This window comes from Penicillium paradoxum (genome assembly GCF_028828445.1).
Source record: "Penicillium paradoxum strain IBT 22861 chromosome Unknown utg000004l_segment0_segment0, whole genome shotgun sequence".
Taxonomy (NCBI): Eukaryota; Fungi; Ascomycota; class Eurotiomycetes; order Eurotiales; family Aspergillaceae; genus Penicillium; species Penicillium paradoxum.
Genome location: NW_026643182.1, coordinates 3,367,485 through 3,391,725, shown reverse-complemented (window position 1 = coordinate 3,391,725; position 24,241 = coordinate 3,367,485). Strand labels below are relative to the sequence as shown.

Here is a 24,241-nt window from a genome sequence, read left to right as displayed (position 1 = left end):
GATGGTAGGACTGTGGTGGGCCGCGGCGCCATGACCGGGGCCGGGTGGTGTTAGCTCCGAATCCCAAACAATGCCATTTATAATGCGCGGTTTTCAGGAATATTGGTTAACAATTCAGACATCTTTGTCTTTATTCTCCCACTGCAAACCTCGAAAACAGGAACAATGACGCCCATGATGCTAGATGCGGATAGGCCGAAGGTGGCTGCTCCACAGCCAATTGCCATTTGTGGAATGTCCGTACGTCTTCCCGGAGGCCTGCATTCACCCCAGCAATTGTGGAATTTCTTGCTTTCGAAAGGTGATGCCCGTGGCCAAGTGCCAAAGACCAGATATAATGCCGCCGCGTACTACTCCGAGACGCAGAAATCGGGGAGCACAAGAACCGAATACGGTTACTTCTTGGATGAAAGCATTGATATTGCTTCTGTAGATACGTCCTTCTTCTCCATGGGAAAGGTGGAAGTAGAGCGGATGGACCCGCATCACCGACAGATGCTGGAAGTCGCCAGAGAGTGCATGGAAGATGCTGGTGAAACAGAATGGAAAGGACGACCAATTGGCTGCTACATGGGGAGCTTTGGTGAAGACTGGCTTGAGATCTCCGTCAAAGAACATCAGCAGTATGGCCAACATCGAGTCAGCGGATACGGAGACTTCATGCTGCCGAATCGAGTCTCATATGAAATGGATTTAACGGGACCGAGGTAAGTTGATCCATGGTCTTCAAATAAAGCCTGGTATTCTAATCAAGAGAACAGCATGGTTGTACGAACAGGCTGCTCAGCAGGGATTGTTGCACTCCACGAAGCATGTCTGGCCGTCTCCAGGGGTGACTGTGAAGGAGCCATCGTCGGTGGCGCCAACCTGATAATGGCACCAGGCATGACAGCGACCATGTCTGAGCAAGGTGTAATTGCGCCCGATGGCTCTTGCAAGAGCTTCTCCGCCGATGCCAACGGTTATGCTCGAGGCGAGGCAGTTTCTGCTGTTTTCATCAAGCCTTTAGCCGATGCCATCCGGGATGGAAATCCCATCCGAGCGGTTATCCGAGCAACAGCATGCAACAGTGATGGAAGGGGTGCTGGAATTGGCCCCCATGTCCCTAATGATATTTCACACGAAGCTATGATCCGACGCGCATATGAAGTGGCAGGCATTTCAGATTACTCCCAGACTGCCTTTGTCGAATGTCATGGCACAGGAACACCAGTGGGAGACCCCATTGAAGCCCGTGCTGTGGGGCGAGTGTTTGGTCCTTCTGGAGGCATCCAAATCGGGTCTGTCAAGCCCAACCTTGGTCACTCCGAAGGAGCCTCGGGCATCACATCCCTGATCAAGGCGGTGTTGTCCTTGGAAAATCATATCATTCCTCCCAACATCAAGTTTTCAGCACCCAACCCCAATATTGAGTGGGAAGAGTATGGACTCTCTGTCCCTACAGAGGCTATGCCTTGGCCAGAGGCTCGAAGTGAGCGGATCAGTGTGAACTCGTTCGGCATTGGAGGCACCAACGCCCACGTTGTGCTCGATTCAGCTCGGAGCTTTGGTGTCGCCCCCGCTGCTCCTCGACATACTATATCACCACAGTTGCTTGTGTACTCTGCAAACAATGCCGAGTCTCTCAAGCAGATGATCACCAACTACACAACTTATATCCAGAAGAACCCAGACAAAATTGCCGATCTAGCGTTCACTCTGAGCAACAGAAGGGAGCACTTGCCACATCGGGCATTCTCTGTGAAAAGCCCCCTGGGTTCGCTCACGACTTCGGCCCCCTCAAAATCAGGCGATGCACCAAATATAGTGATGGTTTTCACTGGCCAGGGCGCTCAGTGGCCACAAATGGGAGGCTCGATGATTCACAATCCAGTTTATCCAGCGTTTAAAAAGACCATCCAAGCCCTTGATTCGCATTTGCAAACGCTCCCGCATGTCCCGGAATGGACTATTGAAGAGGAGCTTCTCAAGGGACCAGACGATAGCAGGCTGAGCTCTTCGGAGTTATCCCAGCCTCTCTGCACGGCAATCCAAGTGGCTCTCGTAGACACTTTAGCTTCCGTTGGAATTCGGCCAGCCGCCGTCGTAGGGCACTCCAGTGGTGAGATTGCTGCTGCCTATGCTACTGGTGCTATCACAGCCAAAGAGGCAATCACAATTGCATTCTATCGAGGCCAGGTCACAAAATTGCAAACAAAACCGGGAGCCATGGCAGCTATAGGCATGGGCACAGAGTCGGCTCAGGAATATCTACAGCCTGGAGTTGTTGTTGCCTGCGAGAACTCGCCCAAGAGTGTTACTCTTGCTGGCGATAGCGAGGCAGTCGAAGCTGTCCTTGCCAAGATCAAAGACGATCACCCTGATATATTGGCCAGACAGCTGAAAGTGGACAAGGCATATCACTCTCATCATATGGCTGAGATCGGTGATGAGTATCGTGCTTTGATTGAACAAGAAGTGTCTGCCAAAACTCCAATTAAGTTGTTCTTCAGCAGTGTTGAGAACAAGCTCCTCACTGATGCCGAGAGCTTCGATGCCAAATACTGGCAGATGAACCTGCAGTCGCCAGTGCTCTTCCGTTCTGCAGTCTCATCTATCATGCAACACGAGATTGCAAAGAACATGGTATTACTGGAGGTTGGACCGCACTCCGCTCTTGCGGGCCCCTTGCGGCAAATACAAGCTCACGTTTCCAACTCTTCTCCTTATATTTCATCATTCGTTCGCAACCAGGACAGCACGGAATCATTCCTAACGGCCATCGGACAGCTCCATGCCCTCAATGCCGTCCCTGACTTGAGTAGGGTCATTAACGAGGGCTTGACTCTCCCAGATCTTCCCAGATACCCATGGGATCACTCAAAAACTTACTGGTACGAGTCCCGGCTCGCCAAGGAATGGCGACACCGCGAATACAAGTATCATGACCTCCTTGGTGTTCGAGTAACGGAGAGTCTCGATTTCGATGTTCTTTTCCGAAATCTATTCCACTTGGACAATGCACCTTGGATTCGTGACCATAAGGTCGGCGATGATATTGTTTTCCCCTTCGCTTGCTACGCGGCGATGATCGGCGAGGCTGTGAGACAGGTCACCGGGGTAGAGGAGGGTTTCAAATTGCGCAATGTGATTGTTAGCACCGCTCTTGTCTTGAATGAGGGTCCTCCAGTCGAGATTATGACAACCTTACGTCGCCATCGCTTAACTGATTCCCTCGACAGTGAATGGTGGGAATTCGCCATCGCTTCTCACAACGGAACCGGCTGGACCAAGCACTGCTCTGGTGAAGCTAGATCGCACAGTGAGCATGTTGAAGATACTCATAAGAGAAACTCTCTTGTGCGCAACGTCAATACCGCTCGTTGCTACAATTCCATGGCTAATTCTGGCCTCAACTTTGGCCCAGCATTCCAACGCCTCGATCACATCCGATCCGATACCGTAACGCAGAATGCAACATCGGAGCTTGTTGCAAAGGGTACCGATGGTACAGACTATCATCTGCATCCCACGATTATTGACGCGTCATTGCAACTTCTTAGCGTTGCTGCATCCAAGGGCTATGCGGACCAGGTCACCAAGATGCTGGTTCCTACTCACATTAAAGAAATGTTCATCTACCGCTGTTATGACAACGTTGAAATTAGAGCTTCCGCATCTTATACTCCAAACGGTTCCATTGCCGGTAGTGGGCAGTGCATTGCTGCTGATGGCAAGGTTGCCCTGCGGAGCTCTGGAATTAAACTCTCAGTCCTGGACGATCAAGATGCTGGCAAGGCTGATGATGCTACTGCCTTTGCAGAATGGGCTCCACACATCGATTTCCTGGACACCAACGCTCTTATTAAGCCATTGATCGACCGGAGTTATTATATGCCCCTCTTGACGGAACTGTCCCATTTGTGTATGATTCACACAAAACGCGCCATTGCAGGATTAGACACCCCAATCAGTCACATGGACAAGTATCGATCATGGATTGATCAACACCTCTTGTCTGTGGATCTGGAAGATCTCCAAACTCTTGAAAATACTGCTATTCAGCAAAGAGTTAAGCAACTTGTGGAACAAATGCGACCAACTAATGCGGCCGATCTGGCCGTGGCTATTGAGAGAGTTTTCGACAATGCTCAGGATATTTTCACTGGCAAAGTTGAAGCCCTGGGTGTTCTTCTCGCTGATAATGTATTGAGCAAGCTCTATGATGCCATGGATCAGTGCGATATTTCCCAATTCCTCAAGCATTTGAGCCACAGCAAGCCTAATCTGCGCATCCTTGAGATCGGTGGCGGAACAGGCGGATCTACAGCCAACATACTGAAACAGTTGACGCCCGGCGACAGAATCTTGTACACGAACTATACCTTCACGGATATCTCATCAGGTTTCTTCGTTGCTGCAAAAGAGCGCTTTGCCAATTATCCAAATATCGAATATTCCAGCCTTGATATCAGCAAAGACCCCTTCGATCAAGGCTTTGAAGGTCAGAAATATGACCTTATTCTGGCTACTAATGTCATCCACGCCACTGCATCTTTGAATGAGAGTTTGAGCAATATTCAAAAGTTGCTTGATCCCAATGGACGGTTCTTGCTCCATGAGTTGACTCCTACGTGCAAATGGATCAACTATATCTTTGGAACTCTGGCCGGTTGGTGGTACGGTGAGGCTGACGGTAGACTTGACGAGCCATACATCGGCGTTGAGCGCTGGGCAAGGGAACTCGAAGCTGCTGGGTTCCGAACACCTGATGCTTCGGTTCTGGATACAGCGTATCCTCATCAGCTCAATGCTATGATCGTTGCTCGGCCGGCAGTTGAAATCACGCCCAAGAAACAAATCACACTTCTGACCCTTTCAGAATCAAAGGATCCAACCCTTGTGATTCAGGCTCTGGAGAGCAGGGAATATTTGGTTAATCATATCAAGTTTGGAGAAGAGCCCCTGCCTGTCGGACAAGATGTGTTTGCCTTGCTTGACGAAGAGGTGTCATTCTTTGAAAACATGGATAATCAACGATTTGAAAATTTCAAGCAGATGATGGAAACCCTCAATGATCGTGGTATTTTCTGGGTGACTGGGCTCTCGCAGATCCGATGCCTGGATCCGAGGTTTGCGCAGATCAACGGCATAGCCAGGACAATTCGCAATGAGCTGCTACTCGACTTTGCTACTTGCGAGGTCGATGATGTTGGCTCCTCTTTAGAAAAACTGATTGACGTGTTTGAGAGGTTCCAGGTTCGCCAAGAAGATGAGACACTCAAGCCTGAATTCGAATACGCGATTCTGGACAATACTGTTCATGTTGGAAGGTATCACTTCTTCTCAGCGCAGGATGGGATTGAGCCAATCTTGGACGCAGAAGGCAGCATGGCTCTTCGAAGCAGCAAGTCCGGACGCTTAGCTGCCTTACATTGGGCCCAGGAGGAAAGAAAGATCCTGAAGGGGGATGATGTGGAAATTGACACTTACGCAACCGGATTGAACTTCAAGGTAGGCCATTATGCAACTGGTGATGAAGTAACGCATGCTTATACTAGTTTCATAGGATGTCCTATGTGCCATGGGCATTGTTGAAGCCAAAGATAATGAATTTGGCCATGAAGGTGCCGGCATAGTCCGCCGCATCGGTCCAGAGGTACAGAATCTGAAAGTTGGCGACCGCGTCATGGTTGTCGGAAGTTGTTTGTTTGGAAGTCAATTGGTTGTCTCCGAGAACCTGTGTGAGAAGATCCCAGGTGGCTTGAGCTTTCACGACGCAGCAACCATGCCTTGCGTGTTCAGTACATCGTTATACTCCATTTTCGACGTTGGAAATTTGAAAAAAGGACAGGTCAGTTTCCCTTCAATCCTCTAACGGCTTGATCCAAATTCTGATTTTTCTTTTTTTTTCCACAGTCGATTCTCATCCACAGTGCCTGCGGCGGAGTTGGTATTGCTACAATCCAGCTTGCTCAGATGGTTGGTGCTGAGATTTATGCAACTGTCGGTAATGAGGAGAAGGTCAAGTATCTCATGGATACATTTGGTCTTCCACGAAACAGGATTCTTAATTCCCGGGATACCTCATTTGTTGAGGACATCATGCGGGAGACAAATGGTGAGGGTGTCGATTTGGCATTGAATTCCTTGTCTGGTGAACTGCTGCATGCTACATGGAAGTGTGTTGCGCCGTTTGGAAAACTGGTCGAGATTGGCAAGCGAGACTTGATTGGCTCTGCAAAACTTGATATGACTCCTTTCTTGGAGAACCGGAGTTACTGCTGCGTTGATCTTGATCAGATCTGTTCGCGAAAGCCGACACTTGCGAAGAAGTGAGTATTTGTGAACCATGCGGGCCTCTCGATTTGGGATAGTTGATATCTAACATACCGTGCAGATTGTTGAAGGAAATTGTAGAGCTACTTCGAGAGCGCCACATTCATCCTATCAGACCCATCAAGGTCTTTGACTCTGATAACATACACGATGCCTTCCGCTATATGCAACAGGGTGTTCATCTCGGAAAGATTGTTGTGTCGATGCGCGATGCGTCAGGCCAGGTGACTGCCGTACAAAATATCCAGCAACCCAAGAAACCCACGCAACTCGACGGCTCTGGTGCATACCTACTTGTAGGTGGCCTCGGAGGTCTGGGTCGGGTCATCTCCACGTGGATGGCACAACATGGGGCACGTCATTTCATATATCTTTCGCGTTCTGCGGGTTTAAGCGAACTCCACCAGGAGTTTGCTCAAGAGCTTGCCAGCATGGGATGCCGGGTCGAGTTTGTTCGTGGTAACGTCTCTAATCTTGAGGATGTGACCAGGGCAATTTCACAGGCGCATGGCCAGCTCAAGGGTATATTACAAATGTCCATGGATCTTCGTGACGAGAACTTTAGTCGCATGACACTCGAAGGATGGGACACAGCTGTTGATCCGAAGGTCAAGGGAACGTGGAATCTCCACAAAGCCTCAGTATCCGCCAAGGCAGATCTTGACTTCTTCGTCCTTTTCAGCTCTGTGTCTGGTATCTTTGGTTTACCAGGTCAAGTAAACTATGCTGGAGCCAACACATTCCTGGACGCGTTTTCGCAGTATCGAGTGAACTTGGGACTACCAGCCTGTGCTATTGACATTGGCGTCGTTGACGGCATCGGCTACGCCTCCGAGCGGGAGGAGATTTTACAAAGGCTCAAATCTGCCGGTGGTGTTGGCAGTATGGTCTCAGAGATCGAGCTTCTCAAAGCTGTAGAAGCAGCGATGACATCAATGTCCAATTCTTCGCGACAAGCAGTTGCAAGCAGCTTCAGCGTTGGCATTCGCCCCAATGTGCCTATGGGCGATCAAAGGAACCGCCTGATCTGGAAGAAGGACGTGCGAATGGCAGTCTTCCATAACATTGGGAGGGCCGGTGTCAGCTCAAGCTCGACTTCTGGCTCTGACCTGGACGCCTTCATCGTAGAGGCCAAGACCGGCGCCGTGCTACTGGACCAACCTGATTCTGCTCAATTTTTGGCTGTGGAAATTGGAAAGAAGATCTTTAGCTTCTTGTTGAAGCCTGAAGAAGACCTTGTCACCTCCTGCTCTCTGTCTGATCTGGGAATGGACTCGCTCGTGGCAATTGAGATCAGACAGTGGTGGAAGACGACATTCGGGTTCGATATCAGTGTACTTGAACTCATGGGAATGGGAAGCCTTGATGCCCTTGGGGAGCACGCTGCGAATGGTATGCTTAAGTTGTTCAATGGGGTTGCAGAGAAGCCCGTTTGAATGGCCTAGGACCCTACTCCCCGAGATCGATGTGCCCACGAGACTTCCCTCCAATTCCAAATCCTGATTTCGCATGTATGATCCATAGATACATATATGGCTAATCGAAAACAAAACTTCGATTGCGTACGGTTTCGACCTTGTGTCTCCGAGGTCTGATCGTCGCGATGTTAATTAGAAGCTTGCCTTACTGTCAATGCTACTCAATGGACAGCTCGCAAGATTGGAAGATATACGCCGTATAGTAGTGATCTTATTGCCAAAAGCAAAAAATAAAATTGTGATTCCGAGAAGAGATTGGTTGACTTGCACTTAGCGACGAGGTCAATTGCCGCGGTGAAGTCGCGTTGACGATTAGCGCGTCATCCGTGCTTCGCGAACTTCTCTTCCACTCAAGTCCCTTGACCCCAAAAGTCTGCTGAATGTGTCGGCGGTCTTTTGCTCGGCTACTGCAGGGTCTGTCTGTCCAACATGTTGATTCCTTGGAAGCTGGCCTGCAGGGTCGCCCCACGTCATTGAGAATCTCCGATCGGTCCGTTTCTGTGGCGAGAACCAGATCGCTCACCCCAGTAGATATCCATGCCCGTCATGCGGTTACATCTGGGCTGCACTTCTCCAAGTGCGCTGCGAATTCCCTGATCACATCATCTCGTTCCTATTCCCAGCATACTGGTCGAGAAACGAGATATTTGGATCCAAAAATCGTGGACATGGCGCCTGAGACACCTGGATTCGACGCGAGTCCAGCAGATATTCTCAATTACCCCCCTTCTGATCCAGCAAAGACCGCATTGGATCCGGAATCAGATGAAGACATCCCCGTTGATGCCGATGAGCTGAAAGAGGCTCTTGGGCGACCACCTCCGGTAAACAGCAGCTATCTTCCACTGCCTTGGAAAGGACGGTTAGGATATGTGAGTCGCACCGTGCTAGTTATAATTAACCTTAAGCGTACGGTCCTAAATCTGATTGACTCAATAGGCCTGCTTAAATACATACCTTCGCTATTCCACACCTTCCGTGTTCTGTTCTCGAACATGTAGAATCGCTTCTATACTCGAAAACCGACACCCACTCCAAGATCCCGATCAGCCGGCACACCCTACCAAGAATCGTCCAGACCGCGATCAACCGGCTGATATCTCTCGCGGACAGGCTTTTGTCGAAGGGCTAGCTTTGGCGAATGTACGCGATTTGGTCAAAATAATTCGCTGGAACGACAAGTACGGAATTAAATTCATGCGACTGAGCAGTGAGATGTTCCCATTTGCCAGCCACGCGGAATATGGTTACAAACTGGCGCCGTTCGCCTCGGAGGCATTAGCCGATGTAGGACGAGTGGTCGCAGAGCTTGGACACCGGGTCTCAGTTCATCCTGGCCAATTCACGCAATTTGGATCACCGCGGGAAAATGTGATCGAGAGTTCTTTTCGTGATCTCGAATATCACTCGGAGATGCTCCAGCTACTTAAGCTACCCCCACAGCAGGACCGCGATGCGGTCATGATTCTGCATATGGGTGGAGTATTTGGTGATAAGGCTGCCACACTCGACCGATTCCGCAAAAACTATGCCATGTTGTCGCAGGACATCAAGAATCGCTTGGTTTTGGAGAATGACGACGTCAGCTGGTCTGTTCACGATCTACTTCCTATATGCGAAGAGCTTAATATTCCTCTTGTCCTCGACTATCACCATCATAATATCATATTCGATGCCAATGAGCTCCGTGAAGGCACTGAGGATATCATACCCCTCTACGAGCGTATAGCAGCGACATGGTCTCGCAAGAATATTACCCAGAAAATGCATTATTCCGAACCAACCGCAGCTGCCATCACTCCGCGCCAACGGCGCAAACACAGCGACCGCGTTGCTACTTTACCCCCCTGTGCGCCTACTATGGACTTGATGATCGAGGCCAAGGACAAGGAACAAGCCGTTTTTCAATTGATGAGAAATTTCAAACTCCCCGGATACAATCTTGTCAATGACCTCATCCCATATATGCGCTCCGATGAAAATCAACCCTTTAAACCACCCAAAAAGTCCAAGAAAAACGGCGGCTTTGTGGACCTAGAAGGCTTAATACCACCACCTCGCACCGTTCCAGACGAAGAAGTTGGAATGGGTGGACCAGAGGGCCGAGTATACTGGCCTCCTGGTATGGAAGAATGGCTCCGACCGGCAAAGAAGATCGTGAAACCCAAAGCCGCTCCCAGTCCAAAGAAAATTGCCTCCAAAAAGACTAAGATTGAGGATGTCATGGATGATGGTACCCTTGACATTCCCACGGAGAAAGAAACGCCCGTCAAAAAGACAGCAAGCGTCGCTAAACGCACGCCTCCATCGGCCAAGACTCGTCGCAAGCGCAAGCTTTCGGACATTGAGTCTACCCCAGAGCCAGAAGAGACCCAAGTGATCTCAGCAGAACTGGGAGTCTCACTCTCTCGGCGAAGTTCACGAGCGAAAAAAGTGAACTACACTGAGGACAGTGTATAATGGGCGCTTGGTTGTGCTCTGTATATTATGCTTTGTATATTAGCTTTTTCGGCCTGAATTTTGGACAGCAAGAAGTGCTCTTACCAACTGATAGATCAAAATCGAACTTCTCAAGTATAAGTCCACATCCTACCTAAGTACATATAGCATGTCCCTTTACGGAGTACAAAACAACCTCGTATACTCCGTACATATATCTGATAGACGTTCAATTAGATGATGAGAATACCTAGGTGATCATGTATAAATATGATCTACACAAAAACCAGCAATCAACTAATCTCACACTCCAGATGCCCAGAATCGGGAGTTGGAACGCGGTGAAGATTCCGAATAATCACCGTCATGGCCGATCTCTTCCCCGCAGGAAATCAACCACTTTGCACATCAGCCTTGTTTGACTTGGCTTTTTATTTCGGAACCCTCTTTTCCTCGTAAATTAAACTACGCGAGATCCTGGCGCCTAAACCTCGTTTTCGTTGGCCAACCCTCCGGTCGAGGCCCTACCTCTTCAAACGCCCGCCTGGTCTCTTCCCGTCCTTCCCTCGCGAGCCTCGACCCAGCAGACTCTCCCATATACTTCGGTTAATCGTTGGCCTGCACGCAACTAGACGAGCCCAATCCCATCTCTGGGGTCTCCGGCACGAGACCATCCCCGCGCTCCGACACCGGGCCCAATCGCGGGTCTACCGAGCGATCGTCCAGCGACAAGCGCGACTCGCAGCACGCGATACCAGGCTCGGAGGACGCCTTGTGACTTATCTTCTTGGATCTCGACGACGCTCAAATTCGGGGAAATCTATTGCATCCGGTAGCAGTCCCGCAAGAAGACACCAAAAGTCGATTCGGGAGCCCCGCCACGGACCGAAGGAAACAACCACAGACGCGATGTCGCAGCCCGGAAGTTCAGCAACATGGGGACCTGGAGGCGGCGATGGTGCTGCTGCCCCAAATAGTCGTCGAAAGAAGGTCTACGATTACTTCAAAGCAGCGAATGAGTTGCGTCAAGCTTATACATCGCAATGGTCAGGACAAAGGAATGAACACGACGAGGATTACTACAATACCCCCGGTGCTTTCCCAGATGTCGAGATTGCACGGTCAGGCGATGAGGAGATGGTCGTATTTCCTAGTTATGCCCGAAGACTGCCGGAGAAGAGCGCCGGCAATGGCTCGCGCGCGCGGCGTGATTCGTTATCTGAAACTATCAATGAATACCGGGGCGGAGCCGATGAGGCTGACCATTCCTCCACTCCTTCTTGGGATGCGACAGAGAGTGAAGATGCAGTAGTTGCTGTTGACGTGCGTGGCTGGATCTACTCTCCTGGGCGCGGACCGATTAGCCGAAAGCACCGCTTGATGATTGCCCTGGCCAGAAAGCTGAGTGGGATTCCCGCGCCTACTGGAACGGCAAATGATGATGGTGACGACAAAGGTTCTGGAAGAACAGACGACGAATACATTGATAGAGAGATAAAGACATTAGTCGCCAAGGCCGAGAAGGAAGCAGACCCAGCTTGGAAGGGCTCAAATATGGAGCGAGACACCAAATCCGCACCATTGACTAAAGATGAATTGTCTATTGCAAATGCCCACCTGATGGAAAGACTTCGTCCTTTCTTGACAAATCCTGTGGGGAGTATCCCAGTGACTGTGTTCTTCTTCAATGATACTGATAGTAAATCTCGGAACATCGCGACGGATGAATCAGGGCATTTTTCACTTCGCGCTACATTGCCCTTTGTGCCTACTCATATTCGTGTGTTGGCCTCTGAGGATCTGTCTGCTGCAAGACCGATTGAAGTCATTGATCCCGTCGGAATCAGTTTGATCAGTGACATCGACGACACAGTAAAACACTCGGCTATCGCGAGTGGAGCGAAAGAGATGTTCCGCAACACATTCATTCGCGAATTGGATGAACTTACCATCGAAGGTGTTAGTGATTGGTACTCCAAACTAGCCAAGCAAGGCGTACAAATTCACTATGTGTCGAATGCTCCCTGGCAGTTGTATCCCCTTCTTGAGCGATACTTCAAGTTAGTGGGGTTGCCTCCTGGCTCTTTCCACCTCAAACAGTACTCAGGCATGCTTCAAGGAATCTTTGAGCCCACCGCAGAGAGAAAACGAGGATCATTAGAACAAATTCTGCAGGATTTCCCTGGGCGAAAATTCATTCTCGTCGGTGACAGTGGTGAAGCTGATCTGGAGGTTTACACCGAGATTGTTTTGGCCAACCCTGGCCGTATCCTGGGTGTGTTCATTCGTGATGTGACGACCCCACCAGCCCAGAAATTCTTTGATAAATCTGTCGGCCATCTGGACCAGATCAAACGCAGTCGCAGTTCACCAGATGTCGTGGACCATTCAGATGCCGTGAGCAACAGACCGACGCTGCCACCCCGAGGTGGCACCACCATTGAAACGGCAGTGCCCGTAGCAAAACATGACACGGATCCAAAAAATCTTGATCTTGAAGACTTGATTGACCTCACAGATCTTATCATTGACGACCAGCCACCCCCAGCTGGACTCACCCATCCTACCACTCCACGGCCACGTCCTGCCAAACCAAATAAACCCTCTGCACTGCGCATGGTTTCGACGCCAGCTGATCTGGCAAAGTCTTCTCAGCCATCCTCATTGCGCCAGTCGACCACCCCTTCGGATGCTCCAGAGACTGATACCCAGTCCGCGCCTGCACAAGAGGCTCCCAAGCGCAAACCGGTTCCACCCTTGCCACCCAGACGTGGTTCTACGCCCAAGACAGAGTCATTGCTCGATGTAGATCCTTTACCGTCGATCCCTCTGAGCAGCACTGTACCATCAACGAACGGTGTTCCATCTTCGTGGCTGAAGGGACTTGATGATAGGTCTGCAGGTTCTCACAACCCGGCACAGAGTTCTCGTACCAAACCACTGCCTCCTCCACCGCCTCCGCGTCGCTCAAATACCGGGTCATCGACAGCCAACTCAGATCCCAGCGTACCAGCGCCGCCTCCTCGCGCTCCAGCTCCAGCCCCTGCGAGTGGCATCCAGTCATATCCAGCAGCAGCCGCTCAAGTTGCATATCAAGGGTTCCAATATGCAAGCGACCGGCTCAACTTCTCAGGATCATCTGGACTACGACCCAGCAGATCCAGTCAATCACTTGGGAAAGCGGCGTCGAATGCCGAGTCGGGAGTACCTCCTGCGCCCCTGCCAAATAAACGTGAGGAGCTCTGGCGACGTCGTTGGGATCGCGCAAGTGAGGTTCTCGAACAGCATGGAGTTGTGCTGGGCAGTTGGCGAGTTGGAAGCGACGCGCAGCCTGTTTGTTCGTGGTTGATGGAAGAGGCAATGAAAGATATCAAGGCCGGTCGTTGCAAAGGGGATCGCTAACGATATGAAGCCTTATGCCATGTCACAATGTACTTATGAATAGACTCCATCCATCCATTCAGTTTAGCTGCTTTCCAAGGTTCTTCACAATGTTTTAGTAATGTTGTAGACTGTTGTAGATGTAGTACCTTAAGTAGGTAGGGTTACATACATAGGGCGGGTGCATATATATTTTGGGCACAGCATCATAATATTGGGATCTATCATCTATCGATAAATCATTATACCTTCAGTCAAAACGATTATGCCCATTTACCTCTGATTCCCTCTGAATGGAGTAACCATGAAGGTATACAAAAGTTGCATGCTGAAGTTGACACGTGCATGTGGATCACCCGGACGTGGGCAGTGGGTCGTGGCAGAATCGAGATGTGCGTACCCCTGGTGATTTCAATTCAACAGCCTGGTTCCGGCGCGGATATCATCAATCGTATTTACCCACCCTCGGCTCGGTCCAGTAATTGATGGACTTTTCTTTCTCTTGCGGCTATTCGGGGTTGCTGCCACGAAATCAGAGCAGGCGCGACACAATCCCGGGATCATGGACAATGATTACATCACGGAATCCTCGGGCCTCGGCTTAATTTGAATCAGCAATAGCATGATTGGCGACTGCCAATCCGGGGTATTTACTACCTCCTTTTTCCTTCTTCCCTTCTCTATACACAAAGATGGCGGAAACATTCACACGTGCGGAGGTTGCTAAGCACAACACCGAGGATTCCCTCTGGTGCATCATCGACCACCGGGTCTACGATCTCACTGATTTTGTCGATGCTCACCCCGGTGGTGGCGTCGTCCTTGCCCAGGTAGGAGGCAAGGATGCTACAAGCGATTTCTATAACCTGCATCGCCAGGAGGTGCTGGAGAAATACCGTGACCAGCTTTGCGTGGGTACCATCGAAGGCGAAAAGCCCGAGGTCATTTCTCCCACACCTGGAGCCATCAGCCCCGTGCCCTACGCAGAGCCCCTTTGGCTGCGATCCCAATTCAAGTCCCCTTACTATAAGGAGAGCCACCGACGCCTGCAGAAAGCCATGCGGGAATTCACAGACAAACACGTGACGCCCGAAGCGCAAGAAAAGGAGAAGGATGGTACCTATATCAGCCAAGAGTTGATCAACCGCATGGCCGAGACGAATGTTTTGGCTATGCGTCTAGGCCCCGGAAAGCATCTGCACAACCGTACCTTGCTTGGCGGCGCTGTGGATGGAAAGGAGTTCGATTACCTGCATGACATGATTGTCACGCAGGAATTGGTCCGTGCCAACGCTCGTGGCTTCCAGGATGGTAACATGGCCGGTATGGCTATTAGCTTGACGGCTGTCCAACAATGGCTGCGCGATCCTGTCCTCAAGGAGCGCATTAATGCCGAAGTTCTGTCTGGCCAGAAGAAGATGTGTCTGGCTATCACTGAGGCCTTTGCTGGTAGTGATGTTGCTGGTCTGAAGACTACTGCGGAGAAGACTCCTGATGGAAAACACTATATTATCAACGGAACCAAGTAAGCTCGATTGTATTGTACTATGCTGGAAAAGAAATATGCGCTAACATTGCTTAGGAAATGGATTACCAATGGCATGTTCGCCGATTACTTCGTCACTGGCTGCCGTACCGAGAAGGGCTTCTCGGTGATCTTGATTCCTCGTGGCGAGGGTGTTGAGACCAAGCAAATTAAGACTTCGTATTCGACCGCCGCTGCCACCGCTTTCGTTCAGTTCGAGAATGTTAAGGTTCCCGTCCAGAACCTGCTTGGCGAGGAGCACAAGGGTTTCATTGTTATCATGAGCAATTTCAACCACGAGCGCTTCATGATGGTCGCTGCTGTGGTACGCATGTCGATGATGGTTGTGGAAGAGACCATGAAGTGGTGCAATCAGCGTATTGTCTTCGGCAAGAAGTTGATTGAACAACCAGTCATTCGCCAGAAGTGAGTTCCTCCAATCATTCACCGTGAATATCCCCTGACTAATAACCGAAGGCTTGCCCGCATGATCTCCCTTACCGAGTCTAACCAGGCATGGCTCGAGTCCATCGCCTATCAGATGTGCAACATGACATATGCCCAGCAAGCAAAGCATCTGGGTGGACCTATCGGACTACTCAAGTCATACTGTACTCAGTCTGCTGGTGAAATTGCCAGCGCCGCCACTAATATCTTTGGCGGTCGTGGTATTACTCAGTCGGGAATGGGCAAGGTCATTGAGATGTTCCATCGCACTTACAAGTTTGATGCTATCTTGGGTGGAACTGAGGAGATTCTGGCAGATTTGGGAGTGCGACAGGCAATGAAGGATTTCCCGAAGTCGATGTTATAGAGAGAACATACACCGAGCGAAGACACAAATCATTTTATTTCCCTCATACCTATCTCGGTGCTTGTAGGATGTTTTATATACGACCCTCGGCTTGGCCAAAAATAGCCAAGGCAAGTGGGGCAGATAGCTAGGACGGATCATCCTTATTCCGACGCCACAGTAGCTCCATGCGGCTTAGTAGCTCCAGGTGAGGTCAGCTTGGGGATTTAGGTATCGCGCATCATCAGTGGTTGCCTAGCAATTTTGGTCTTCGCATCAATTTCACAGATACCAGTTATTGCACGGAACACATCCAGCTATTCTACCACCGGATCATATAGCATATGTCAAAAATGGCTGGTGCAGGTGTGCTTCGCCAGGATCACATCCTGGACCTTGCAGTCAGAGCTATCCAACCCGCAGCAGATGGACACCCGAATCTCAAAACACCGTACGAAGCTGTGGCTCTTATTGGCCATGCATGCATGACAGCAGTGGATTTCAGACTGGTCGGCCTTGGTGAAGATCACAACTTAGGTATACAATGTCTGGATCGATCGCATCGATACGCTCTTGCTGACTTCCCCAAGAATCGTCTACAGATACACCTTCCCTCCCCGCAGAATGGAACGCTAACGATACATTTGCCTTTCGATATGCCCACGCGCAGTCTTCAATGCAATACTTGCTCAAAGTGAGTCGGCTGGGAAACAATGCAGTGGTTTTTGCGCTGGCCCTGGGCGATGACAGGACCAGCTCGTTCGACATCCCCGCCAAGGACTATATCTCCACTTCTGCGCTTCCTCTACAATCGACAGAAAGTCTCACAGCGTCGGTACGGGATGTCTTCATCTCACCGGCTCGACTAGGCGACTTGATCGGTCTGTTCAAGATCAACGTCATACAGAAGCTTGCGCCCGGTTTGTACAAGGAGGGGTATGAAGACAGGTCCCAGCCGTCCAGGGAGCGACCACAGGAAGAAAGAGAGCGGGATCCTCTCCGTGATGACTCTCTCCCCCAGCCTGCCCGCCCATACCCATTCGATGACCCCCTAGCAGCGGCTCCCCGCCGCTCCAACCCACCCGGAGACTTTGCCCCACCAGGATTTGAAGATGAGTTCGAGATCAACCGACCCCCAAGGGGATACGCAGGAGGGTTTGGAGGCAGGAACCCCTACAACATTGGTGAGCGCGATCTTTACCCACCAGGACTTGGTCCAAATGATCCTTTCCGTGGGTCTATGGGCCCTGGCTTTGGTCCTGGTGGTGGAGGTATGCATCCCACTTTTGATGACCCCCTCTTCGGTGGCAGAGGCACTGGAAATGGTGGATATGATCCCCGGGCACCGCCTGGTGCAAGATATGACCCCGTAGGACCTGGCGAACCGCCTGTTGGTCGTAATCAAGCACCGTTCGGTAATAATGGACGAGGCGGGGGTGGGTTTGGCGGGTTTGGCGGTGGATTTGGCGGTGGATTTGGCGGCGGATTTGGCGGCGATATCATCTAACGAGTCATGGCAAAGTGAAACCACGCAAATAAGAAGATCCTTTGATCCTAAATCTGACGAATCGGTTTCAGAATTGACAAGCAGCTACTCCGTACAGCTATCTTTAAGTGACATGACTCACTTTGACGTTGACTCCACCACTTTGGACTTTTACTTCTTGAAACACCCTCAATTCGTTTGATCACATCTCCTTATCAAAGCGACTCAATAAAGACATAAACCCCGGACTCATCCTGTACAATAGCGCAGTTGGTCATTACGTAGGCAACCTTGGATAAAGCGGTGTGTGGCTGAAGTGTGGCGCATCGATTCACCACTCTCAACTTGACCTTCCCGAACTCCCATCTCTTCTCCCTCCTCGCGTTCCCAAGTCCCATCCCCTTATCCCTTGAATCGATCTTGGGACATTGTCTTTTAATTGAATTGCCATCTGAAGCATAACTATCCCACATAGTTCTCAACCCCCACGATACCTGCGCTCGTCCACGAATTCCGTTGTTTTCTCACGAGACCGCCCCTCCCCAGCTGGCCCCTCCTTTTTAGCCAGCTGTGAACACCGACGCAATGGATAACAACATGGAAATCGATACTGCGCGGTCCCCCGAGCCACACCGTCTGTCGCCAACAAGCGACCCCGGGTCCATACCGACTCTGGACGGCTGGATCGAGAGTTTGATGACTTGCAAGCAATTAGCGGAGGAAGATGTGCGGCGGCTGTGCGATCGGGTGGGTTCCTTGTTTTGAGAGACTGATGAGAATGAATTCAAGTTGATCATTTCTACGTTTTCCAGGCAAGAGAAGTATTGCAGGAGGAATCCAATGTTCAGCCAGTGGTATGTTGTTTCTCGGTCGGGTTGTTGTCGTGCCCGCCCAGCCCACTGACGTATCCGACAGAAATGCCCGGTTACGGTCTGCGGTGATATACACGGACAGTTCCATGATTTAATGGAGCTTTTCCGCATTGGCGGTCCTAACCCGGATACAAACTACCTTTTCATGGGTAAGTGGGACGACGGTCGGATGAACGCGTTGTGGGGTAGCAGTCCTAATTTTTTTGATATAGGCGACTACGTCGACCGTGGTTACTACTCAGTTGAGACTGTGACCCTTCTGGTCTCTTTGAAGATCCGTTATCCGCAGCGTATTACCATTCTCCGTGGAAATCACGAGTCCCGACAGATCACACAGGTCTACGGCTTCTATGACGAATGTCTCCGCAAATATGGCAATGCCAACGTGTGGAAATACTTCACAGACCTTTTCGACTACCTTCCCCTTACTGCTCTAATCGAAAACCAGATCTTCTGTCTTCACGGTGGACTGAGCCCGTCCATTGACACTCTAGACAACATTCGGTCGCTTGATCGTATTCAAGAAGTTCCTCACGAGGGTCCCATGTGTGACTTGCTCTGGAGTGACCCTGATGACCGATGCGGATGGGGAATCTCCCCCCGAGGTGCTGGCTACACGTTCGGACAGGATATTTCTGAAGCCTTCAACCACAACAACGGCTTGACTCTGGTGGCACGTGCCCATCAATTGGTGATGGAAGGATATAACTGGTCGCAGGATCGAAATGTGGTCACTATTTTCTCAGGTATGTTTCTCGTTACCGGATGCGATAGACCACAATACTCACCAGACCACAGCACCAAATTACTGTTACCGCTGCGGCAACCAAGCCGCCATTATGGAGATTGACGAGCATTTGAAATACACATTGTGAGTATTCATCTAGCTGGTACTTTCAGGTACATCTTACTGACATCACCCAAGCCTACAATTCGACCCTTGCCCCCGAGCGGGAGAACCTATGGTATCGAGGCGCACACCCGACTATTTCCTTTGATAGATCTCATTTTTGTCCTTCGAAAGGCAATTGGACTGGCGGAGAATGGGGGTTGCAATCGAACAGGGCTCTCGCCTATTTAATTCTGTATGGTTCGATGCCTGGCCACTTGTTGATACCAATCATGAAAATAAAAGACCATTTGCAAGACCCAGTTCCACGAGATTGTAGGAGTACCCTGGGCACGGCTGATTCTGGTAGGAACCGGATGATTCATCTCTCTGCAGTTGAAACACTGCCATGGAGTCCATTCGTATCAGAGGTCTCATCGTTACCACCGTCAGCTCTATCCTTGCTAGGCATCTGCTTAGATCTCGACTTCTAGCGTACCAGGGCTGGATTCAACCTCTGAGAGAATGCATAATTCGGACTATTTGGGGTCATCTGCATTACCCTCCAACTCCAACAGCAGCGCCAGCTTCTGGTTGATGAAAAGGCTAACGAGGGACAGTTTTAAGTGCTGACCACTCAGGGATCATGTTCGAGAAATCCGACAGTGCAGAACCAGGGATCTCACCTTCTTCCTTGCTCTACGAAGAGCAAGATTGAGCCCAGATAGCGATCTGTACGGTTCGGGAACACATTGTGATATGCGTCACGGTCACCAACAATATTGTGCGGGAACATAATGAGAAAAATACAGACAGGACTATCCCTACTAAGTCAAGCATGCCGGTGATATTAGCACCGATGTTGACACACAACACGGTGCTCCAGCCATGTTTCTATATCTTCTATCTTTGGGTCGAGCTGGCTCCTATATGATCCATTTTCGGACTATTTTTTGCTTGCCATTGCGCCCTTTGGAACAGATGAACAAAGACTCGAACAGGCAGATCAAAGCTATTAGGATAACTTGCTATTATGAGAGAGCCGTGGCGACGCCGACTATCTGTCTATATGGCTATGAAGAAAGTTTCATCCGAATTTCTCGCAGCACCATATTCGAGAGCTAAGTGGCCCCGGACCTACTAGGAGGTCGTCTAGAGAAATCACCTGTCAAATTTGTTGCAACAGCACCTCCGGGCTCGATTGAGCATCAAAATCTACTAATCAGACCACTGTTTCACATCGGACGAAGCACATTATATACAAAAGTGGTCTTGATCCATAAACATTAAGACATAAACCTAAGCATATCCCGATAACTTGAATAATCTATAGCTGCCGTTCAATAAACAATCACAATTTGGTATTCCCTGGACTCATTTTGTTTCTTCTATCAAACTCTGAGGCTTACTGTGATCCCGACTCTCAAGGTCTCGTTCATTTTGAGCTTGGAGAGATGCTTCACTTTGTGAAGTCTGGGTGTTCTTCTCGCCTTCTTCTCGTCTGTAATGGCGCACCTTTGAGCTTCCATCGGGAACCCAGAATCGCTGGTCAACACGACACACAAAGTATAAAACAACAACCAAGAAATCAATGGTAAAGTTGAAGATATAGAAGCAAGCCTTGCCATGATACCAGGCCGGATCCAAAACGGAACGGGGTGTCATCCAATTGGTACCAGCACGGAAGGACGCACCGAGGCAGAGTAGCAAGCTGGCAAGCACAACAATAAAGACCTTGCTAACCCAGCTACCCTCGCCGATCTGTTGTATGCGCTTTCTGTTTGGAGACAGAAGAGTGACCGCGACGAGAGGAAGTGGCAGGAACGAGATAATGGTGAAGTAGGTCTGGCCGTAGAGTAGGATGTCGCGATCGATACGAAGGATGTTCGTGTCTCGAGTATACATACTCTGAATCACGACAGTGATGACCATGATAATAGTCACCAAAACGAGAGCGTACATTATTTTGAACGCCCATGAGAATGACGGGGACCATCCCACGGCCGGGTAGACTGCTCGGAACATGCGTTGTGCGTATAGCAAGTTCAAGATGAAAAGGATTACCACGCCGGCTGCAACAAAAACCTGTGATGCAATCGCAAGGCTAATATTTGTCAGATGGCAGGCCCAGGCGATGCGGATGATGTTTGCGATAACACGCGACATGCAGAAACCGAATGTCGCAGCAGAGGGGATGAATTTGTGTTGTTTTCGGAGGTTGAGACGGAAGAGTGTCATATTGCAGGCGGCGCCAATAAGGAAAAGGAAGAGAAAGACGGAGCATATTGGGACATCGAGGGACTTTGTTGGTCGGCCTCCCATGGAGGCCGTGAGAGGTATATATAGGGGCCTCCCATTTTCTGATTATTATTAGAGGAATGGGATGAACAGAGGCTTGTAGCACGAACCTTGAAATTGTTTGCGAATGAATATATGCAGTATTAATTATGCTCTTGAACAAGAATGTATGTTGTATCTCAAAGATCGGATTGTGGATTCATGGACTCACGGTGCAAAGGGCACAATGGGTCCACCAGGACTATATACTTCAATTCAGATGCCTTGTCCCAACATCCCATACCTTCCAAAAGCCACCCGAAAGCCACACCCTCTCGCTAGTCGGCCTGTGTTGAGGGCGACGAATGTCAGATCTCCCCATTTTTGGGCGTCAAATGTCGGCGTCGGGGCCTCGCTACCCCGGATTCGCCAGGGCGGACGCCGAAACGCCGACCACCGACCAGGTTGCCACTTCCAATGTATAGGGCTGAAACCAGCGAGCAATAAGCAACTGCTTGGAATTTAAACAAAGAGCGCCGTTGTGTCTTTAAATGCTTTTCAAACCTTTCGTATAACGTCCCTCAAAGCTCATGTCCGTTCGAAGCCAACAGAAGACCTTGATAATGATAACAATTGATCCATTGAAATATTATTATGTTTATGGCTCGATTTACCCAGTGCTAGTTGGCTATGGATCTTTTGTTGCTTCATTCTGTATTACTCTCAGTTAGGGTCTCTATTTATTCCGATACTGATTGCGCATATAGACCCTTTAGCTTGGGTTTACGTTGTTTTATACAGACTTCGCTAATCTTCATAGATTCCAACGACATAGACAGGCACCTGGGTAACGATAACCTAGATCTGCTTGATCCCGATGAGAGTAGATAAGTGAGCGCATATTCGAAACATAAACGATGGGAATACGCAGAGGAGGCGAGGTTGGATGGCGCAGTCAAGCTAGCAAGACAGGATAGGAGAGACGCCGATAGAAACCAGCATAATCGAGCAAGACATTCTGCTCTAGAGAACACTGATTTGCTAGGCTACGTATAAAGTTATCTAGGCACTGCGCATAGAGTTACGGCCCGAGGTTGTGCAACGTGGTACAACGTGGACTGCGGGGTCAGCTATATAAATAAGATCAAATCGCCCCGCAAATTATGACCAACCTTAGTCCTGAATCGCATACTCGCTATGATGACAAGCCAAGCAATTGTGGTGCGAGAGCCTGCTCAGCCTGGAGGAGTGAATTGGTCGCTTGAGCAAGTCGAGGTTGGGTCCCCAGGCGATGACGAGGTACTAGTGGAGATATATGCTGCAGGCATCTGTCACACGGACATTGTTCTTTCAAGTGTCCCAGCTGGAGTGGCTGGGATTCAATATCCCAAGGTTGTGGGCCATGAAGGTATGAACACAATCTGTCATTTTCATCCTCTTTTGCTCGAAAGAACCATTTCAACCGCAAAGTTGTTTCGGTGCCGGCATTGTGCGTGGTGTGGGAAAGGATATCCAGTCGGTGCAAGTCGGAGATCCAGTTCTGTTGTCATTTGACTATTGTTCAACTTGTCAGCAATGCGAGACTTCTCATCCGGCATATTGTGACTCTTTTACACCGAAGAACTACGTTGGTCAGCAGGGATCCATGAAAACTCACGGGGGCGAAAACATTTGGTCAAACTTCTTTGGCCAGTCTAGCTTTGCGCAGTATAGTGTTGTTAAAACAGCCAGCGTGGTTAACGTCAAGGATCTTATCCAGGATCTCAGTGAGCTCAAGTTGTTTGCCTCCCTTGGTTGTGGCCTTCAAACCGGAATGGGCGCAATCACAAATATAAGCCAAGCAGGCCCAGACGACATCGTCTTGATTTCCGGAATGGGTGCAGTTGGAATGGCCGCTCTCATGGTGAGTCTCAATTCCTCTGAACAAGATAATGTTAGGATACGATTCATGAGTGTACCTCAAAGACAGCAAATATCACAAAATGCAAAGCTATCATTGCAGTGGACAAAGTCAAATCTCGCCTTCAGCTAGCAAAAGCGCTAGGTGCAACCCATACAATCGACACGAGTGATGCAGGGTATCCAACACTGGGTGACGCCGTTCGAAGCCTGGTGCCCACTGGTGCATCCATCGCGATAGACACTACTGGCGTGCCATCTATCATTGAGCAGAGTATCCAGTCGACACAAGCTCGGGGAAAGACGGTACTGATAGGCGTGCCGCCGTGGGACTATAACCTGGGTGTCAATGCCGTGGAGCATGTGAATGTATGTTGTATTTTTCTGTCTGGGTTCGTCCAGTCCAATCCTCTTGAGCGATTACGATGGAATACCTGCAAAATGAGCTACTAACCCAGTTAAACAGGCTAAGGATTATCAAAAATCCCTTGATAGCATGAAAGATGGAAGCGCCATCAAGCCAGTCTTGATTTGGAAAGCCTAGGGCGCTGGATCATGAGTTCCGTTTTGTTCTGCTTTTTTCTTTCATTTTTAAGGACTAGCTTGTGGGCTTACCACTATCTGTTCTGATTTTGATTTCTGTTTCCAATTATATGTATTCATTGACACCAAACCCTTGTCTGGAGCCAATCATTTTGTACTGAGATATTGAAGCTAAACGCTACCTAAGGAGGACCTTGTGGTGCAATATACAAATCGATATTCAAGGGTACAATAAGAAATTTTTGATGTCCACAATGGCTCAGCAAACTAACCGATCTGACTCGATAACATTTTTCTAAGCCCTAATCTGATACCAGTTATATCACAGCCACGCTGCGTGGCTTCCGAGAGCGCTAACAACGTCTCCCATTTACCCCAACATAGGATCTCAAAACACAAGG

The 24,241-nt window shown here is 49.7% G+C and overlaps 8 protein-coding genes across 8 annotated transcripts; 7 read left to right on the top strand and 1 right to left on the bottom strand.

Annotated features, from left to right (window-relative positions):
- Positions 1-165: 165 nt before the first annotated feature.
- Positions 166-7,754, top strand: N7457_004958 (reducing polyketide synthase sphB; the record flags this gene model as incomplete). Its single annotated transcript, XM_057176003.1, has 5 exons — positions 166-707; positions 762-5,493; positions 5,549-5,833; positions 5,899-6,314; positions 6,380-7,754. 5 exons carry the CDS (start codon positions 166-168, stop codon positions 7,752-7,754), a joined length of 7,350 nt encoding a protein of 2,449 aa, XP_057033050.1.
- A 422-nt stretch (positions 7,755-8,176) lies between these two features.
- N7457_004957 (UV-endonuclease UVE-1) lies at positions 8,177-10,256 on the top strand (the record flags this gene model as incomplete). Its single annotated transcript, XM_057176002.1, has 2 exons — positions 8,177-8,668; positions 8,736-10,256. The coding sequence occupies 2 exons, from the start codon at positions 8,177-8,179 to the stop codon at positions 10,254-10,256; spliced, it is 2,013 nt and encodes a 670-aa protein (XP_057033049.1).
- An 888-nt stretch (positions 10,257-11,144) lies between these two features.
- Positions 11,145-13,637, top strand: N7457_004956 (uncharacterized protein; the record flags this gene model as incomplete). Its single annotated transcript, XM_057176001.1, has 1 exon — positions 11,145-13,637. One exon carries the CDS (start codon positions 11,145-11,147, stop codon positions 13,635-13,637), a length of 2,493 nt encoding a protein of 830 aa, XP_057033048.1.
- A 671-nt stretch (positions 13,638-14,308) lies between these two features.
- On the top strand, positions 14,309-15,955 carry N7457_004955 (acyl-CoA dehydrogenase family protein; the record flags this gene model as incomplete). The annotated part of the gene is made up of 3 exons (XM_057176000.1): positions 14,309-15,141; positions 15,199-15,567; positions 15,619-15,955. The coding sequence occupies 3 exons, from the start codon at positions 14,309-14,311 to the stop codon at positions 15,953-15,955; spliced, it is 1,539 nt and encodes a 512-aa protein (XP_057033047.1).
- A 332-nt stretch (positions 15,956-16,287) lies between these two features.
- Positions 16,288-17,441, top strand: N7457_004954 (proteasome inhibitor PI31 family protein; the record flags this gene model as incomplete). The annotated part of the gene is made up of 2 exons (XM_057175999.1): positions 16,288-16,471; positions 16,525-17,441. The coding sequence occupies 2 exons, from the start codon at positions 16,288-16,290 to the stop codon at positions 17,439-17,441; spliced, it is 1,101 nt and encodes a 366-aa protein (XP_057033046.1).
- Positions 17,442-18,005: 564 nt separating this feature from the next.
- N7457_004953 (serine/threonine-protein phosphatase) lies at positions 18,006-19,290 on the top strand (the record flags this gene model as incomplete). The annotated part of the gene is made up of 6 exons (XM_057175998.1): positions 18,006-18,167; positions 18,233-18,274; positions 18,336-18,441; positions 18,505-19,038; positions 19,091-19,163; positions 19,218-19,290. The coding sequence occupies 6 exons, from the start codon at positions 18,006-18,008 to the stop codon at positions 19,288-19,290; spliced, it is 990 nt and encodes a 329-aa protein (XP_057033045.1).
- Positions 19,291-20,495: 1,205 nt separating this feature from the next.
- Positions 20,496-21,443, bottom strand: N7457_004952 (uncharacterized protein; the record flags this gene model as incomplete). The annotated part of the gene is made up of 1 exon (XM_057175997.1): positions 20,496-21,443. One exon carries the CDS (start codon positions 21,441-21,443, stop codon positions 20,496-20,498), a length of 948 nt encoding a protein of 315 aa, XP_057033044.1.
- Positions 21,444-22,598: 1,155 nt separating this feature from the next.
- Positions 22,599-23,841, top strand: N7457_004951 (alcohol dehydrogenase; the record flags this gene model as incomplete). Its single annotated transcript, XM_057175996.1, has 4 exons — positions 22,599-22,806; positions 22,850-23,301; positions 23,337-23,666; positions 23,764-23,841. The coding sequence occupies 4 exons, from the start codon at positions 22,599-22,601 to the stop codon at positions 23,839-23,841; spliced, it is 1,068 nt and encodes a 355-aa protein (XP_057033043.1).
- Positions 23,842-24,241: the final 400 nt, after the last annotated feature.